The sequence below is a fragment of the Colletotrichum truncatum genome (assembly GCF_014235925.2).
Source record: "Colletotrichum truncatum strain CMES1059 chromosome Unknown Contig_0002, whole genome shotgun sequence".
In the NCBI taxonomy this organism is placed as follows: domain Eukaryota; kingdom Fungi; phylum Ascomycota; class Sordariomycetes; order Glomerellales; family Glomerellaceae; genus Colletotrichum; species Colletotrichum truncatum.
This window is the reverse complement of record NW_027222399.1, coordinates 3,202,861-3,221,472: the sequence shown is the minus strand read 5'-3', so window position 1 is coordinate 3,221,472 and position 18,612 is coordinate 3,202,861. Positions and strand designations below refer to the sequence as shown.

The following is an 18,612-nucleotide window of genomic DNA, read 5'->3' as shown; positions in this document are numbered from 1 at the left end:
TGAGCTATCGATCCAAGTGGCTGTGGAAGCTGACATTTGAGCTTGTGTGAGAGTTGATGAACCAACATGGTGAGGACACGGTGGTAAGAACCCGTAAGGTTGGGGGTTTGGTGGAGCCAAAACTGCGGCCCGCTCAATGTGGAGACCGTTGCCGTTCTACGTCACTCAAAGCTCATCTAATGTCTGGGCTGGATGGGCCGGTAGCTACGTGCTTAAGTTGAGTGCAGCTCATCATGGCAGCGATTCTTTTTGCAACTCGAAGCTCATAATACTAAATGATTTAAAGCAAAATGCCACCAAGCGTAGATCCTGCGATCATCGAAGCTCTCCAGCTCGACCCCGAGCAGACCAAGATCGCCTCTCACGGCGCATCCGGCTTCGCATCATCTTTCAAGCTTACATCGGTCGTTGATGGCCAGCCCACCAACTTCTTTGTTAAGACTGGTTCCGGGAAGGATTCCGAAGTCATGTTTAGAGGTAAAATTTGGTTAAGCCAGAATTGCTCCTCAGACACTCTTTGCGTCATAAATCAGTATAAGTCCTGACACTTGACAGGTGAACATGAATCGCTAAATGCAATTCACAATGCCGTCCCTAACTTCTGCCCCAAATCTTATGCCCATGGACAATACCAGTCCACACCCGGCAAATATTTCATGGTTACAGACTTCCTCGACCTGGGTTCGTCGGCCTCAGGCGGCTCTGGGCTTTCTCTAGCGGCAAAGCTAGCTAGGCTGCACACAACTCCGGCCCCTATACCGGAGGGCTTTGACAAACCAATGTATGGGTTTCCTGTGACTACATGCTGCGGGTCGACGCCGCAGGACAACTCCTGGAAGGAGTCATGGGCCGAGTTCTATGCTGAGAACCGACTGCGAAACATCTTGCGAGCAGGCAACAAGAACAACGGCTCCGACGGTGAGCTCTCAAAAGCCGTGGAGACAGTCGCTAGTAGAGTTGTTCCACGGTTGATAGGTGATGGCCATGTGCAGGGTATGAAGCCAGTGGTGATCCACGGCGATCTCTGGAGCGGGAACCACAGCAGGGGGCAGATTGCCGGCAAGGGCGGCGCGGAGGAGGTTGTTTACGATTCATCGGCCGTGTACGGTCACTCCGAGTACGAGCTGGGCATCATGAAGATGTTTGGTGGATTCGGTAGCAGTTTCTGGAACGAGTACAACAAGCTGGTCCCCAAGGCGGAGCCAAAGGAAGAATGGGAAGATAGAGTTGCGCTATATGAGCTGTAAGTGTACCCCCCTCCCCCCTGCGTTGCCTGGTCAACAATCTAACTGCTTTTACAGGTATCACCACCTCAACCACTATGCGATATTTGGTGGAGGATACCGGAGCGGAGCGATGGGTATTATGAAGAAGCTGATTTCGAAATACGGCTGATGGGCATGGTACCTAGTTGACTATTTGGAGGCATACCCGAAATTCTATGGGTTGTGAGTTAATTGAAGGACCCTTCTATATTAAAGCGGCCCGCGCCGTTTAGAACTTAGTGCATCTCCGCTAGTAAATGGCGTTTATTTCCAGAGACGACGCGTATCCATTGAAGGGCTTAATTCGTCGCATTTTGAGGGCTCATGCTATGGCCCCTCTGCCCAACAAACCTGAGGCTTTTTAATGTTCAATGCTCTGTCAAAACAGCGATGGAAACATGTCAGTGGTGTCGTCATGCCATCTGATGTGAGTCTAAGGGCATTTCCTGCAACAATAGGGGGGGTTGCCGGGGTTCACATGCCAGGGGTTGCCCTGAGGCCGAGCCTATTATGGACGCTGGTTAGGGGGAGACACACGGACCATCTATTCATCCGGCGCATTTGCACCGCTGGAAATCAAGATTAACAGCCCATGACAGGGTAATTTGATCACAAGGGTTGATCTGGACACTTCCCATCCTACTGCCAACTCCGATAGCCACATTTCCCCCCTTGCTGGTAATTGCAACGCACCGACGCCTGGCCTTGTCTTATTTCTTGGGAGGAACGACAATGTCCATATAGAAAACACAAGCTCTTCTTCGCTTTCTTTTAGATATTTGCCTCAACCGTCCCTGCGACCATGAACGGGCACTTTGCTGCCGTCGGCGAAGAGCCGGACGCTCAGAACTATGAGCATGGCATTCAAGTCATTGACGACCAGAAGGACTTCAAGTGCAACTCCCCTCCCCCGCCATTACGGCCATACGACATATCATAGCTAACGTGCAACCTCACAGCGTCAATGTCAGCAAATACTTACAAAAAGTCCACGTCGCCGAGGCGGGGTTCAACTACCACCTCATCTCCGTTTTCGGTTCCCAGTCCACCGGCAAGTCGACGCTGCTGAACAACCTGTTCGGAACCGACTTCTCCGTCATGTCCGAGACTATGCGACAGCAAACTACCAAGGGTATTTGGATGTCCAAGAACAAAAAGGAGGCCGGCATGGCGCAAAACATTCTCGTCATGGATGTTGAGGGAACCGACGGCCGCGAGCGCGGCGAGGACCAGGACTTTGAGAGGAAGAGCGCCTTGTTCGCCTTGGCTACGAGTGAGGTACTGATTGTCAACCTGTGGGAGACGCAGGTCGGCTTGTACAACGGCGCCAACATGGGCCTCCTGAAGACTGTCTTCGAGGTGAACCTGCAGCTCTTCCTGAAGGACAAGCAGTAAGTCGTCTGTGCCGCACGAGCAGACCGCCACTTTCTGACATGCCACCACCACAGATCAAGCCTTAGGTCCCTGCTCTTCTTCGTCATCCGAGACCATCTTGGCACCACGCCCCTCGCGAACCTGCGCAACACCCTTGTTCAGGATCTGACTAAGATTTGGACCTCTATTTCAAAGCCGCAGGGTCTCGAGAACTCCCGCATTGAGGACTACTTCGACTTCGCATTCGCCGCGCTTCCCCATAAGATTCTACAAGCCGATAAGTTCGCGACCGAGATCCAAAACCTGGGGAAGAGGTTCACTGCGGGGCACCGCTCGGGTGGAGCCACCAGTCAGGAGTTCGAGGGCGGTGTGTTCCTGCCCGAGTACCACCGTCGCATTCCCGCCGACGGATTCTCGATCTACGCCGAGGGCATTTGGGACCAGATTGTCAACAACAAGGACCTGGATCTGCCAACACAACAGGAACTGCTTGCTCAGTTCCGTTGTGACGAGATTTCGCGTGAGGTTCTCATTGGATTTGATACCGCTATTGTTCCCTTGGAAGATAAACAGGCCGACGCTGCCAGGGCTGGCAAGCCTGCCGTCTTATCGGAGCTCGGTGTTACTGGACGTGAATCCCGTGAAAAGTGCCTGAAGGCGTTTGAGATCCAGGCTAGCAGATACCATAAGGGCGTCTACACGCGCAAGCGCCAGGATTTGGAGGGCAAGATCGACGCCAGGCTTAAGAATCTTTACAACGCCCAGCTGTCTGCCGCACACAAGTCCGGCATTGCGTCCTTCAGTGATGCTGTTTCAGGAGCCGTCAAGGCTGGCCAAAAGTCCGGTGCCGCTTACGAATTTGCCGAGATCGTTGCCGCGGAGAAGAAGAAAACTCTCGAGTCTTTCAAGACTGAGGCTGAGAGCCTCGCCATTCCAGGTGTTGCATGGTCCAACTTCAAGTCGCAGTACGGATTGTTTGAGAAGGAGCTCGACGATGTGAGCGGTAAGCTGCGTAAGGAAGAGATGCGTCGGTTGGCCACGAGAGTGGAGCGATGGGTCAAGTCTCGATTGGGCGATGCGATTGGGCTCGAATTCAACAAGTTGGGCTCTGGCAGAGCCGGTTCTGGCGCACCTGAGACGGGTGATAAGCCGTCAGAGAAGGACCTCTGGGACCGTATCTGGAATGTGTTTGTCGACATCGTCAAGGATGCGCAGAGCAGGTTCACCGATCGTGCCAAGAGCTTTGAAGCTACTCAGGAGGAGGTTGAGATCGGCCTCTGGCGCCTTAGACGCAAGAGCTGGGTAGCTCTGCGAGAGAAGATCGAAGAGGAGGTTATGGAGGGTAACATTCTGTTGAAGCTGAGGGAAAACTTCGAGGACAAGTTCAGATACGACGAGGCGGGTGTTCCTAGGATATGGCGACCCACCGACGACATCGAGGGTATATACACAAAGGCGCGAGAGTCGACGCTGACTCTCATCCCTCTGTTGTCGAAGTTCAAACTGTCAGAGACCTTTGGCCCTCCCGACCTGCCTTCTTGGATCGGCAACCAACCGCGGGGTGTTGAGGCGAGCGATGAGGAGGACCTTACGCCGATCGGCGGTGTGGATGAGGAGGACGGTAAGAGTCTTGAGGAGGAGATGACGGTTCTAAGCGAGAGCAAGCGTCAGGATCTTGTGATCCGGTTCAAGAAGACGGCCGACGGTGTGTACGTGGAGGCCAAGCGCAGTGCCATTGGTGGTGTTGCGCAAGTACCTCTTTACTTTTATGCCCTGCTCGTCGCCCTGGGATGGAACGAAATTGTTGCTGGTAAGTATCCGACGATATGCTTTTTGACAACGATACTAACGTGGCATAGTCCTGCGCAACCCCTTTCTCTTTATTTTCCTCATTTTGTTGGCGGGAGGCACCTATGTCGCCTACACGTTGAACATGCTCGGTCCCATGTACCAAATGGCCAATGCGGCGGCTAACCAGGGAGTCGAGATTGGCAAGCAGAAGCTGCGCGAGTTTATCGAGAACTCGGACACAGCGCGCCAGGCCCTGGCCATGCCTGCTCGCGATAGTGATTCTGTTAGCATGGACACGTTGGACAGTCGGGGCAAGAAGAAGAACGCGGAAGATGATATTGATGACATCTAGATTACTCATTGAGCTGAAACTCAGCTGCGGTCCAGACGCAAGGGACACCAAAAAATGCAGTCATGGATATAATGTCTATAAAATACGTTTACAGTAAACTTGCCGATTGTCCATGGTGATCCTACATGATATACAAACGCTGAACGCCTCCCATTACCCGAAGCCCACACATAACTTCTCAGAACGCCTCAAGGCCTGCAGGCCTTCCGAACCAAGTTCCCAACTCATCACCGTCCTCTCTGTCTGCCGACATGAAGAAATCGGTCATGCGAGCCTCGCCGTCATCGTCGACCGGCCAATCCACTTTCAAATTCCCCTTGGCCTCGAGCATGTCCTTAGCAGTGCCCCAGCTGAACCGGCATTCGGGGCCCCATCCGAAGACGGGATGCATGTTGCCCCTCATCCATGACACGCATCTTTGGTCAGAGGGGTAACCAGAGCCCCAAGCCATGCCTTCCTCCGCTTCAGCGGCCTCAGGCGCACGCGCACGATACAGAACCTCGAGCGCAGCGTCGCGAGTAACCTTGGCGCAGACGGAGGCCGCCGAGACGCAGGGATACAAGCTATCCGCCTTCTTGGCGACGGTGATCTTGGTCGCGGGGAAGAAGCGCTGGAGTTTTGCCTGGTAGGCGGCGGGCTGGCCGACGGTATCGACATAGATCTCGGTAACATTGACTCCGCGGGCAAAGACACCCTTGATGAGATCAACGGTGGCATCCATGGCTTGAGCGTTAAGGTTGTAGGTGGCGCCCGGGCGGAGCATACCCGTGGAGATATCGCGCGCCGAAAGGGATCGGGTGGCGAAGCCGCAGGACTCAAAGAGGTCGGAGCCGGGGGTACAGAGCGCTGTCATGAGTTGGGAGCGGACGGCCGGAGTAAGGACCTTGGAGTCGTCGAAATGGTGGGTCTCGCGGAGGAGGGGATCTGAGAGGGGAAGGGGAAGGAAGAAGACGCCGTAGACCATGGGCCCCAGAACGGGGCCGCGGCCGGCTTCGTCTACGCCGAGGCAGACGGGGGTTCCTGTTGCTGGTGTCTCTGAGGATGTTGTGGTTTCTGATGTCGGCGGAAGAAGTGATGGGGGAATGGGCGAGAAGTATGAGTATGAGTCGCCAGACAGGAGGGCCGTTTCATCGATTGAGGGTGGAATAAAGACATTTGAGACCGGGGTCTCAAGGGCGATGTCCTCGACTGTTTGAGAGTCCTCCATTATATAATTGGAGATTGAAAGAATGATGTGGGTGTATTTGATTCTCAAGCCTTGTAGAAGATGAGGAAGGTTCAAGTATCGCCTAGGTATATATTTGGTGAAGTACCGACTTCTCAATCTTTGATTCGAACCCTTCAAAATCAAAACCGAAAATTCGTTGAGCAAACAGAAAGTGAAGACTGAAAGAGAGTGACTTGATCCGGCAATCATTAGTCGCAGATCCAGCCCCTCGACGCGTCCCAGTTGACTGGAGACGCGTTCTGGTCGTTAATTATAGTGGGTCCAGCCGCACACGTGCCCCATCAACTTCCGGATTGCAGCGGGTCAGCCACTGACAGGCCCGGGAAACATTGCCAGTGCCAGGAGTCTCTCGGCGCGCGACGCCATCTTTCCACCATCCAAAAAGTTGCGCGCCCAACACGACGACAACCACCAACCTTGCTTGGGGTAAACAAATACGACTTTTTGGCTTGGGATTCTGCCCGAAACTGCCCGCAAACTCTGGAAATTGTGCTCGAGGCTACAATTTTGCTCCGGCAACTGAGTTGATTTCTTTTTGAGCTCTCCTAGGACCCCACAGTCGCGATGCCACCGCGACCGACGAACGTCCGGCGTCGCGAGACGTCTACGGGCGATTTTCATGAGCTCGGTGTCAAGGGCCGGTATGTTATGACTTTTACACCACAAAGCTCGAGCCACAGCTTTGGATTAGGACACACGAGGGCATTGGAATAACTCTGCTATAGAAAAACCGGTATTGAATTGCCTGACACCGGTGTACGCGATGAACATGGCATGCAGCCCATTGATGGGCTATTTTCCTCGCCAGAAAAGGATGGCGGATCACCGGGCGACGATGCCACGAGAGGCGAGCAAGATATGGAGCTTGACTCTGGTGAGTTCTCGCTGCTGGCGGTACGCACCGTCGTGTGCCTTCTAACGAAACCCATGTGGTAGATACCGGAGCTGGACCTGCGACCATTTTGAAGGGCCACCCCCGGTTGATCCCCCGTGGAACCTCGCCACGGAAGACGAACCTTTCTTCACCTGCAGTACGACATCCCAATTTTGGCGTTTCATCTTCACCGACTCGAGGATCTCCCTACCGAGGCTCCCCTCCTCAATCGCACTCTCAACCCGTCCGTGGGGAGTCCGTTTCTCGTCGACTCGATTATGGTGCTTCGGAACGACATGGCGCTGGCCTAAATGGAAAACGTGCCAATGGAATTAATGGACGCGCGCGCTCTACCGAAGATGACGAGGATGAGCCTGTAGCAAATGGGTCGCCAGTCGATGATGGTGGTGAAGAATCAATGCAAATGGTAGGCATGGATGGGGGCGATCAACCCGAGCCGGAATCCGAGGTGGAGGCCCCCGATGTGGAACAAAATAATGTCGAAGAATCAGAGGAGGAGGCACCTAAGCAAGCAGTCAAGCGTAAAGGACGACCACCCAAAGCGAAGGCGCCTGTTATTGAGGAGGCTGAGAGAGAGTCTTCGGATGCCCCCGAACCTGAGGATGAACCAGCACCACCGAAGAAGAGAGGACGTCCGGCTAAGGGCAAAGGGAAGGCCACGGCCGACGATGTTGAGCTCGAACCGGAGGTCAACGCTCCCAAGCGCAGGCGCTCACGGAACTCCAAGGGCAACGAGGACGAGCATGGGAGAGAGGAGGCGGAGGATCGCGCCTCTAAACGTCAGCGCACAGAAGTTGAGACCGCAAAACCTGGCAAGCGTGGACGGCCCAAGGCTACTGCTCCAGTGGAAGCGGCTGAGGCATCGACCAAGCAAGCCGCCAAACCTGCTGCCAAACCTGCCGCCAGGGGCAGGCCGGGGCGCAAGCCTCAAGCTGCCGTTGGAGATGATTCAATCGTCGGATTGGTGCAGAAGGGACCTCCCATGCCGAAGGCTCGTGGCTTGGTCTCTCAGAAAAAGCAGCAAGATCCTCATACTATCACAAAGACAAGATCTGGCCGCCAATCGTACCGCCCACTGGCGTACTGGAAGAACGAGCACGTTACTTATGACGACGACGAAGCTTTCGAGGCTGGCAAGAAAGACAGGTTTTTGCTACCCAGCATCAAGGAGGTTGTTCGTGTCGAGGAGGAGCAGGAAGCACGCAAGAGGAGGACGAGGGGTCGGAAGCCTGGAAAGGGCAAACGGCGACAAGATGATTCCGAGGATGAAGAAGAACCGGAGCCATGGGAAATGGATCCCGGCAACATTGAAGGCGAAATCGTCGTTTGGCAGCCTGAACACGAATTCAACCCGCCTGCTATTAACGAGCAAGTCGAGATCGACGAGGACCGCATTGCCGTATCGGCGAGCGCCATCCAGACGCGTGATATTCGGGACGCTACCTTCCGCTTCGCAAAGACACTCAGTTTGCCCTTCTTTGGTTCAGGCGTTGTTGACCTTCCGCCTGGCGCAGAGAAGCGACCCAAAAACTCGCGTAAGATGCAGATGGTCTTTTTCGTATTCCAGGGCAAAGTTCTGGTGACGGTTCACGAGACGCAGTTCAGAATTGGTGCTGGTGGAATGTGGTTTGTGCCGAGAGGTGAGGATTACGTCTTCGGAAACCGACATCAATCAAGCTAACAAGTCATGACAGGAAACTATTACAGCATCCACAATGACTACGAGAACCCAGCACGTATCTTTTTCGCCCAGGGCTGCGAAGTGAGCAACATGATGGCTGGGACACCGGGTCCCTCGCAAGATACTACCATTATGGGCTGATTTTGAGCAGACGAAGTAAGACCACGCGTGGCTTTTTCTGAGGGACTTGATGGATTAGGCGGAGTACTATTTGCATATCGATGAAAAGCTGCCCTTTGAGCTTTTAATACCCTACAATAGCTTTATTGGGTTCCATCAATAGCGGCGTTTTGAAGGCCCGCAGGCCGGAGATGGGAAACGCTTTAGCGGACGTAGTGGCATGCTATAATGCGAGCGTATTGGGTTTCAAACCATTTCATGTTGGAATTTTACGAGGTGTAGCGATTTATGGCACGAGAGAAGATGGAACGGCGATGGATTGGCATAATCATACGGTATTTCCGTGTTCATCATATCAGCAAGTGCGTTAACTGTGCATATGCGTTCCCGTTCATGGTGATACTCTTGTTGCCCTCCAGCGAATGTGACATCTCGGTGGTGGTGTCAGCAGGAAGACTAGTTGCTACTTTTCGCGTTATCTAGCCCTGGCTGCAGTCATGATCCTGGTTTATACCACCTTCCTCCCTTCATCGCCAACGCTCATCTTTAATGATGGCACGTCTATTGTTGGCATGTTGGAGTCCTTGGCTGTACTCCTTTAACCTACAAATTCATTCATATGCGAGTTGGCATGTCGCCTGCTCGTTCGCTCGCATATAGCGGATATAATTAAAGCGCTCAGTGGCCTATAGGTCATCGACGCCCTGTTCTTCGTTCCCTCTGGCTTGGTAAGTCCCCGCCCTGTAGATATTTGGTTACTTATAGACCAATTCACTGCGGCTCCAACAAGAATGGTACATTCTATACGGGGACACGGTCGAATCTGGTCAGCCTGGATTGGATTCCCTATGCTTCAGCAATAAAGCTCAATTGATCACTACAAATGAGCATTCGATGAACGAGGCTGCCGCCCAACCCACTTTCCCCAGTCCCATTGAATCTATCTATACTCTTCTTAACGGCTGCTGTGGTTGCCTCAGAACCCTTCGAGGCATAGACTTACTAATGGCTACATCCCTCGGGTATTTACTGCAATCCGAGATGGTACGATCGCTGACGATGGTAGTGATGAACTTTTGAGGTTTACTCACTTCCATTTCTATGGTCAGGTTCAGAAACAAGGAAAATTGGCAACCCAGCAGAAAGCTTTGTGGGAGCAGCTAATTAGATCAATTTGTGTACGCGACTAAAAGACATCTAAAGACCAATACAGCAATCTCGTTTGAGACCGCCACTAGCTTAATATGTCTCGTCATTACTACGTATGAAATAGAATCCGTATGGACAGTCAGTGTTTCCGGAAGATACCTCCGTTAGAGGAAGTAGTGAATGCAGAATCTCGCCTTCCCTCCCGGACTGACGCTCCGAGTTAATGACCCGGGTACAGTTTCTCAGTGCCCTCCCCTCCGGTCATGTCTGTCCACATCCGTGACCGATAGCAGGTCCCACGCCGAAGTAATCGCCATCCCGCATCGGGAAAATTCTCTGGGGGCTGCTGGCCCCAGCCCAGCCGCGAAAGCACGGACTCTGAAAGTGCCCACCACCGTCTTTTGCCCCTGTATTAGGTAAGTCCATCTGCGGGTGTGTAAGGCTATCTTGGCACGCAATCGCAAGGTGCCCTGCACTCAGATCGTTGCCTAGTTGTCACCGGGCGGACACATGCTTGAGGGATTGGAGGGGGAAGTGAGGGAGGGGAAAAAAAAAAAGTTGCCCGCCGCGCTGTGGCTGCCCAGCAACAAAGAGATGAATTTTTTTTTTTCTGTCTGCATGCAACCATTGAGATTGAAGTGGAATATTTTTCACACATATGGTAGTTGCTATGAATAGAAGAAATCTTTGACATGGATGGATGCACTTTTTTTTTTCCATGTCTCGGGGATGCTATCGCATTGCTCGTTTTGCGATCTGCTTGTCGGATGCAATTCCATGGCTGTGTCCCCTTACCTTGATGTTGGTTGCTGACTGTTCCTGCCTTGTCTCTGGCCGTCTTGCCCCCCTGTCCTCAGACTCTAGTCTATTGCTGCCATTGTCTCTGTTGGCGTCTATTCACTTCTCTAACGCCTGTCCGATGTCTGGCCACTCGATCCCTGTCAGCGTCTTCCATTGCCTTCTTTGCCATCAATCTTGGTTACGTGCCTCCGTTGCCCCTGAACTTGCCCCAGATTATTGGGTTGAGAAGCAGATAGAACTGCAAAGCTCCTATGTTGGCTCTACAATACAGTGGGTATCAAGTCTCGATGCTTCTTGCAGAGTCTCAGAACCACCTAAAAACGCTCTGGTGATGGGGAATGATATCACTAGCGGTGTGGATTTCTGGCAGAGGATGGCTGCTGTCGGAGGGGCTTTGGAAGGAGGGGGAGGTAGAAGGTACCAAAGTCTAACGTGCACATGGGACGAGGACTAGGGTACAGGAGACATGGGGGGTGTTGCCCCTCTAGCGATTGTAGAAGCTTCCTGTGGATATGATGTCAACGAATGGACTCAAACGGATTCCATCGAATTGCTTCCAAAGGGAAGGAAAGCCTTTCGAATCCTTGGAAAACTGGGACTTGCCCTCCTGAAGAGGCTGAATCGGTTGCTAGTGTGTTCTTAGATCCTTGTAGAAAATTTCAGCGCCTTCTCGAGGCGCCCTGAATCAAGTGGAAGAGTCTTGCTGGGCCGCGACGCTTGGTTCTACCCCACCATTGGAGAGCAGGTGGAAGAGCGAAGAACCCTTTCGAAGTTTTGCGGGGCCTGGCGTCGCTCTTGCCATCAACCTTTTAAGACCAACTTCATACCAGACAAATCCGATTCTTGTTCTTCACTCTTCACGAAATTCCTCTACATCAACAAATACCCTAAATAAACAAAAAGTGTCCATTGCGTCTTTTTTTCTCACGGAAAATTGATCGCTGATATCTTTCTACCGGAAAACACACAAACTACCGGTTTTCGCGCATACACTACTTTGATACCCCACGTACACATTCACACATCACAACCATCACAATGGCTTCCGGCAAGGCTATTGGTATCGATCTCGGTACAACCTACAGGTAAGAAATTTATTCTCCAGTCCTCTTTCCTTGTTCAATGATAAGCTGCTAACTTTTTCCCGATAGTTGCACGGGTTTCTTCGCCAACGACAAGATCGAGATTATTGCCAACGACCAGGGTAACCGCACCACCCCTTCCTATGTCGCCTTCAACGACACTGAGCGCCTGATTGGTGATGCCGCCAAGAACCAGGTCGCCATGAACCCCCACAACACCGTCTTCGACGCTAAGCGTCTGATCGGTCGCAAGTTCAACGACCCTGAGGTCCAGGCCGACATGAAGCACTTCCCCTTCAAGGTCGTCGACAAGAACAGCAAACCCGTCATCGAGGTTGAGTTCAAGGGCGAGACCAAGACCTTCACCCCTGAGGAGATCTCTGCTATGGTCCTCGTCAAGATGCGTGAGACCGCTGAGGCCTACCTTGGTGGCCAGGTCACCAACGCCGTCATCACTGTCCCTGCCTACTTCAACGACTCCCAGCGTCAGGCTACCAAGGACGCCGGTCTCATTGCTGGCCTCAACGTCCTCCGTATCATCAACGAGCCCACCGCTGCTGCCATCGCCTACGGTCTTGACAAGAAGGCCGAGGGTGAGCGCAACGTTCTCATCTTCGATCTCGGTGGTGGTACCTTCGATGTTTCCCTCCTGACCATTGAGGAGGGTATCTTCGAGGTCAAGTCTACCGCTGGTGACACTCACTTGGGTGGTGAGGACTTCGACAACCGTCTGGTCAACCACTTCGTCAACGAGTTCAAGCGCAAGCACAAGAAGGACCTGTCCTCCAACGCCCGTGCTCTGCGTCGTCTCCGCACTGCTTGCGAGCGTGCCAAGCGTACCCTGTCTTCTTCTGCCCAGACCTCTATCGAGATCGACTCTCTCTTCGAGGGCATTGACTTCTACACCTCCATCACTCGTGCCCGTTTCGAGGAGCTCTGCCAGGACTTGTTCCGCTCCACCATCCAGCCCGTCGACCGCGTCCTCACCGACGCTAAGATCGACAAGTCCCAGGTCCACGAGATTGTCCTGGTCGGTGGTTCCACCCGTATCCCCCGCATCCAGAAGCTTATCTCCGACTACTTCAACGGCAAGGAGCCCAACAAGTCCATCAACCCTGATGAGGCTGTTGCCTACGGTGCTGCCGTCCAGGCTGCTATCCTGTCTGGTGACACCTCTTCCAAGAGCACCAACGAGATCTTGCTTCTCGATGTTGCCCCTCTTTCCCTCGGTATCGAGACTGCTGGTGGCATGATGACCAAGCTCATCCCCCGCAACACCACCATTCCCACCAAGAAGTCCGAGGTCTTCTCCACCTTCTCTGACAACCAGCCTGGTGTTCTTATCCAGGTCTACGAGGGTGAGCGTCAGCGCACCAAGGACAACAACCTTCTCGGCAAGTTCGAGCTCACTGGCATCCCCCCCGCCCCCCGTGGTGTTCCCCAGATCGAGGTTACCTTCGATGTTGACGCCAACGGTATCATGAACGTCTCTGCCGTTGAGAAGGGCACTGGCAAGTCCAACAAGATCGTTATCACCAACGACAAGGGCCGCCTGTCCAAGGAGGAGATCGAGCGCATGCTTGCTGAGGCTGAGAAGTACAAGGATGAGGATGAGGCTGAGGGCCAGCGTGTCGCTGCCAAGAACGGTCTTGAGTCTTACGCCTACTCTCTCCGCAACACTCTCGGCGACCCCAAGGTTGACGAGAAGCTTGACGCTGACGACAAGGAGAAGCTCAAGACTGAGATTGACAAGGTCGTCACCTGGCTCGACGAGAACCAGCAGGCTACTCGCGAGGAGTACGAGGACCGCCAGAAGGAGCTTGAGGGTATTGCCAACCCCATCATGATGAAGTTCTACGGCAGTGCTGGTGCTCCCCCTGGTGGTGCTCCCGGTGGCTTCCCCGGCGCTCCTGGTGCCGGTGGCCCCCCTGGCGCCTCTGACGACGGCCCCACCGTCGAGGAGGTCGACTAAATTGATACCCTTGATGAGTCCTTTCCTTAGAGTCGCAGTCATGGGTGTGACAACAAGGAGGTTGTCACTGAGTTTCACGACTAGACTTTTGCTTTCTTTGCATTTATGAAATCACGATGGGAAAAGCACGGTTACGCATGGGTCAGATGTATTCTAGTTTGGCTGTCCAGGTTTAGGAAGCCTAATACAAGAACGTTAAAAAATAATTCCGATGTTCCTCTCGCTATGTGACATGTCTTCTGTTGGTATAACTTGAACGCACTAGTACACTAAACACAAGGTTTGTTGGGTGTTTCAAGGACTTTGCTACTAAATTGATATGTGTGGGGGATTCTAAAGACATTATAAGAAGGAAATGTTGCTACCAGTCCTTATATACTACCAAGCTCATGCCGATGTTCATTTATCAATTCATGTCGATGCTGTCTCAATGCCCAAGCCAGTCCTGATTTGACGTCGTCGCTCCATCTCAGCCCTTTGCCATTCCTCGTCATCGAGTGTAGGCTCCTCAAACTTGTCCATGAAAACTGTTCCTGGCGGGACCTTGGTCGTCCTCGCCTGCCAAACATCCTCGCTGTTCGGCTTCCCATCACCATACTTGTCGTGCTCCTTCTGCCGGTAATGGCTTTTGATTGCCTCCTCCTTCATCTTGCCTGTATAACCCTTGATTCTCATACAGAACCAAAAGTCCTCCCAGTGCTCGCTGCACGAGCGCATTGTTCCGTATCGATAGATGCTATTCCACTGGCCGCCTACGGACTGGCAGTGGAAGGCCATGTCGAAGGCCTGACGACAAGACATCTCTGTCGGCAGAAGGGATTCGGAGACTGAGTTGGGGTCTGCAGGTGGCGTGATCTTGCGGTTGTTGGTCTGGGATGGGGCGTTGGGAGAAGATTTAAGAGAAAACCACGAGGAGGAAGCCTTCGAAGGTGCTGAGGAAGATGGTTGCGCCGGTTCAGGGGTAGGCTCTTCGGGTTTGTTGCCAGATTCTGACTGGAAGAGGGAGATGAACTTCTGGATCTCAGGGTCGATATCGGAATCAGTCGACTTTGGGGCAGTTGAGGATGGCGGGGTTGTGGTGGGAGCTTGGGAAGCTTGTCCCGGGGCGGGAGATTTAGGGGGAGACGAAGATGCCCAGAGCCAACCCATTTTGACAAGTGATTGAGGAGTGAAGAATAGAGGTTGGAAACAGCGAAATCAAGCTTGAAGTACAACGGTCTCAGTCAATTTAGCAAGCGCCTAAAAATGAGGGGGAACCGGTTATCACTACCCGTCGATGACCTTTGAGAACGGCGCGTCGGGCCAATGAGTGCTTGCATTATTTTTGCTGCACTGCAAGTGCTCTGGTGGGGCGCCGGTTCGGATAAGACTATTTCCGCCGCATCCCAGCGTCGAATAAGGTTGTGGAGAGGACAAGGTCCAGCCCATGGTAGTGGGACCTCAGGCGATGATATCATTTATCGCGAACGGGTTCGTGAAAAAGATAGGCGAGTAGCTCGCTTCACCTTCGCCCAGCTCCGCCCATGCCCTTTCTTCCATCTTTCTTCGTCGCTCCTCAGAATACCATGTGAATTGCTTCAATCCCAAGGTGTCGCTATGTTTTCCAGCAGAGCGATGTTTCGCTCTGGTCCTGCAGCCATGCTGCAGAGGACATGGGCCCCTGTTCGACCAATTGCTGGATCCCAGCATCACCAGGGAACAATTGTGCGAGCCGCGACAAAGGCGTGGGAGAGTACTTCAACAGGGGACGACAATTCTGGACATATTACAAAATCCCAGAGCGAATCGATTCTTTTCTTTGATAGTAAGTTAATTGCTGCTGGCATGGCTTTCTGTCACAAGGGAAGTGGGCTGACCTCGATTTTCTTGAAGACCTCTTCCCGTTGAAGCTCACCCACCTCCTTCGGTCTCGGGCGTGGCAGTCAGATCGCGACTTTGGGGACCTCCTTCAGCGTTTTGAGACCTCGAGCTTTGGTATTGGTGACCCAATCAACTTGGTGAAGCGAGCTATCCCGAGCGATTTGCCTATCAAGGTCACCGAAATTCTACCGCGGTTCAAGGATGGTGGAGTATACGTCAAGTTCAGCCATGGGCCTGAAGTTGAGCCAAAGGAAATTGAAGGTAAAGTCAATCGGATGCAACAGAGATCATCATGCCTGACTGCAGCCAGGTACTCTCGCACGGTCGTTGGAAAAAAATCCCCTACGCCCATGGTTCAATCCCTTTCGTAGCGTTAAAGCAGGCCTTGTCAAGGGAGTTCCTTGGCTGGAAGACTTATACCGGTTCCCTAAAAGTAGGGTCAAGGTCGAGTTTACTGGAAAAGATGCTGGTGGTGAGGCCGTTGAGCTGTCCCAAGAAGATCTGTACAGTCTCTTCCGCAAATACGGCAAAATCGCTGAAATTACGTCACAACCATCCGACTCCAAGGTTCTACCAAAGTACGCATATGTTGATTTCGCCCTGGTTCGCGATGCCATCATGGCAAGGAATTGCCTTCACGGCTTTGTTGTGGGAGAAGCTCTTGGGGGAGGCAAGAATGGCACCAAACTTCGCCTGTCGTACGAGCAAAGGGTCAAGCCGCACAACATCTGGAACTGGCTCTCCAGCCACCCGAGGATTGTTGTGCCAATAGTCGCTGCTCTTCTCGCCGCCATCACCGTAGCAATCTTCGACCCTATTCGCGAATTCTTCGTCAAGGCTCACATCCAACATTCTTTCCGATTCTCGGACAGCAAGCTCTACAAGTGGGTTAAGAGTCAGACATCCGATATTATTTCTTCCTTTGGGCACAAGAAAGCAGACAAGGCTGGCTTCAATGCTGTATGGCAACATCGGCGAGATCTCATCGAGCAAATCCAGACCTGGCTCCTCGAGAGCTCTGATACTTTCATTGTTATCCAGGGCCCTCGAGGTTCCGGCAAGAAGGAGCTCGTATTGGATCAATCACTGAAAGGTCGCAAGAATGTTCTCGTCATTGACTGTAAGCCCATCATCGAAGCCAGAGGAGAAAGTGGCACGATCAAACGCCTCGCCAATGCCGTAGGATATACGCCAGTCTTCGCATTTATGAACAGTATGAGCAGCATGATCGACCTTGCAGTTCAGAGCACTACTGGTGTCAAGGCTGGGTTCTCGGAGACCCTTGAATCACAAGTAGTCAAGATCTTACACACCACTGCGGAAGCTCTCAAAGAAGTTTCTCTCGCCGGACGTGACAAGGACGGCAAGGATGCCGACCTTTCAGACGATGCCTACCTAGAAGCCCACCCTGATAAGCGGGCAGTGGTTGTGATTGATAACTTTCTGCACAAGAACGAGGGCTCGAGCATTGTTTACGACAAGGTTGCTGAATGGGCAGCTGCCATGGTTCAAAACAACGTCGCTCATGTCATCTTTTTAACAGACGATACATCCTATTCAAAGTCCCTTGCTAAGGCCATGCCGGATCGGGTTTTCCGACAAGCAGCTTTGGGAGATCTTTCTCCCGATGTCGCCAAGAACTTTGTCATAAGCCGTCTAGAGGAGGATGAAATCGAGAAGGTTCGGGAGCATTCAAAGGAAGCACAACAGGAGACAGAGGACAGCGCTACTGTAGAACCGGAAGCAAAACCTGACCTTTCGGAGCTCGACGCAGCCATCGGTATTCTGGGTGGTCGTCTTACAGACCTTGAAAATCTCGCCCGCCGCCTGAAGGGGAGACAAAGCCCGCAAAAGGCTGTCGAAGATATCATCAATCAGAGCGCCACGGAAATCGTCAAGATGTACCTCTTGGGCGGTAAAGATACGGTCGAGGGCAAGAAGTGGTCTACTGAGCAGGCATGGTATCTGATCAAGCAGCTTGCCTCGCATGACGCTCTCCGATACAATGAGGTACTCCTCTCAGACACTTTCGCATCCTCCACCACCCCCGGAGCTGCAAACGGAGAATCTGCGCTCGATGGTCTCTCCAATGCCGAGCTCATCACAGTTGAGACGTATAACGGTCGCCCGCAGACTATTCGCGCCGGCAAGCCCATGTACCAGGCAGCATTTGGCATGTTGCTTCAAGACCGTGTTCTCAAAGCCAAGATGGACCTTGCTATGTTGAAGGAGCTTGCTAAAGTCGAAGCTAAGACGATCGAGAAGGTTGAGAGCGAATTGGCACTTTTGGGTAGCCTGCCAAAGCAGCCTGCTCAGACCGGTGCCCGGGTGTCTTATTTACTTGATAAGCTTCAGGGAAGTCAGGTAAAGATTACCAAGTACGAGAAAGACATGGCGGCACTTAAGCAGGTCCTCAAGCACAACTACTAACCCTCTGGTACTCTTTCTGTAATTGTATCTCAAACACAGTAGTCATGCGGTGTGACAACGAGAAGCTGTGGTTGTGGAAAAGTGCCGAAGTTACATTTAATGGCGAATACACGGTGGTTGATACCCTTCTCATCATTTTTGTAATAGTATGTGGAATCTCAAGTATATTCTACTACCTCAACAAAGATTGTAGAATCCATATGTGACGAGTGTTCATCTTAGTACTAGCCAATTGGACGTTCACTCAAGACGCAAGCACTTGAGATCTAATTTAAAGTCCCTCGATCAACTAAAGGTATGAGCTATATTGAGTTTCTCCTAACTGAGGCGGTCCTTGCCTACATGCGGAGTATTAAAACAATAAATAAAAAACTAAGAGCATATTATAGGTGTCAGGCAACCTCACGCTTGGCATACCTACGCTTCCAAATTGGCAACACTATTCCTGGAGTTTCTGCCTGAATGTCCGTTGTGCGCGGATTTTCGCACTGGCCCCACCACCACCACCACGGAGCCAGCTGTTGGAGGGTGAAGACGCTACGAGACGAGCATCTCCCCGGCCGGTTGGAGAAATGAAACGAACTGCATTTGGCCCCCGCGGGGGTAAAATGA

General features: G+C 52.5%; 7 protein-coding genes across 7 annotated transcripts; 5 read left to right on the top strand and 2 right to left on the bottom strand.

Moving 5' to 3' along the window:
• Positions 1-290: 290 nt before the first annotated feature.
• On the top strand, positions 291-1,395 carry CTRU02_203823 (fructosamine kinase; the record flags this gene model as incomplete). The annotated part of the gene is made up of 3 exons (XM_036722396.1): positions 291-477; positions 556-1,243; positions 1,302-1,395. The coding sequence occupies 3 exons, from the start codon at positions 291-293 to the stop codon at positions 1,393-1,395; spliced, it is 969 nt and encodes a 322-aa protein (XP_036586002.1).
• Positions 1,396-2,067: 672 nt separating this feature from the next.
• On the top strand, positions 2,068-4,782 carry CTRU02_203822 (protein sey1; the record flags this gene model as incomplete). The annotated part of the gene is made up of 4 exons (XM_036722395.1): positions 2,068-2,159; positions 2,225-2,656; positions 2,714-4,449; positions 4,499-4,782. The coding sequence occupies 4 exons, from the start codon at positions 2,068-2,070 to the stop codon at positions 4,780-4,782; spliced, it is 2,544 nt and encodes an 847-aa protein (XP_036586001.1).
• A 178-nt stretch (positions 4,783-4,960) lies between these two features.
• CTRU02_203821 (Ribonuclease H2 subunit A) lies at positions 4,961-5,989 on the bottom strand (the record flags this gene model as incomplete). The annotated part of the gene is made up of 1 exon (XM_036722394.1): positions 4,961-5,989. One exon carries the CDS (start codon positions 5,987-5,989, stop codon positions 4,961-4,963), a length of 1,029 nt encoding a protein of 342 aa, XP_036586000.1.
• Positions 5,990-6,574: 585 nt separating this feature from the next.
• CTRU02_203820 (cupin domain-containing protein) lies at positions 6,575-8,727 on the top strand (the record flags this gene model as incomplete). The annotated part of the gene is made up of 4 exons (XM_036722393.1): positions 6,575-6,651; positions 6,736-6,884; positions 6,947-8,545; positions 8,600-8,727. 4 exons carry the CDS (start codon positions 6,575-6,577, stop codon positions 8,725-8,727), a joined length of 1,953 nt encoding a protein of 650 aa, XP_036585999.1.
• A 2,967-nt stretch (positions 8,728-11,694) lies between these two features.
• Positions 11,695-13,710, top strand: CTRU02_203818 (heat shock 70 kda protein; the record flags this gene model as incomplete). Its single annotated transcript, XM_036722392.1, has 2 exons — positions 11,695-11,741; positions 11,808-13,710. The coding sequence occupies 2 exons, from the start codon at positions 11,695-11,697 to the stop codon at positions 13,708-13,710; spliced, it is 1,950 nt and encodes a 649-aa protein (XP_036585998.1).
• A 411-nt stretch (positions 13,711-14,121) lies between these two features.
• CTRU02_203819 (uncharacterized protein) lies at positions 14,122-14,859 on the bottom strand (the record flags this gene model as incomplete). Its single annotated transcript, XM_036722391.1, has 1 exon — positions 14,122-14,859. One exon carries the CDS (start codon positions 14,857-14,859, stop codon positions 14,122-14,124), a length of 738 nt encoding a protein of 245 aa, XP_036585997.1.
• A 1,329-nt stretch (positions 14,860-16,188) lies between these two features.
• CTRU02_203817 (mitochondrial escape protein 2) lies at positions 16,189-18,000 on the top strand (the record flags this gene model as incomplete). The annotated part of the gene is made up of 1 exon (XM_036722390.2): positions 16,189-18,000. One exon carries the CDS (start codon positions 16,189-16,191, stop codon positions 17,998-18,000), a length of 1,812 nt encoding a protein of 603 aa, XP_036585996.2.
• Positions 18,001-18,612: the final 612 nt, after the last annotated feature.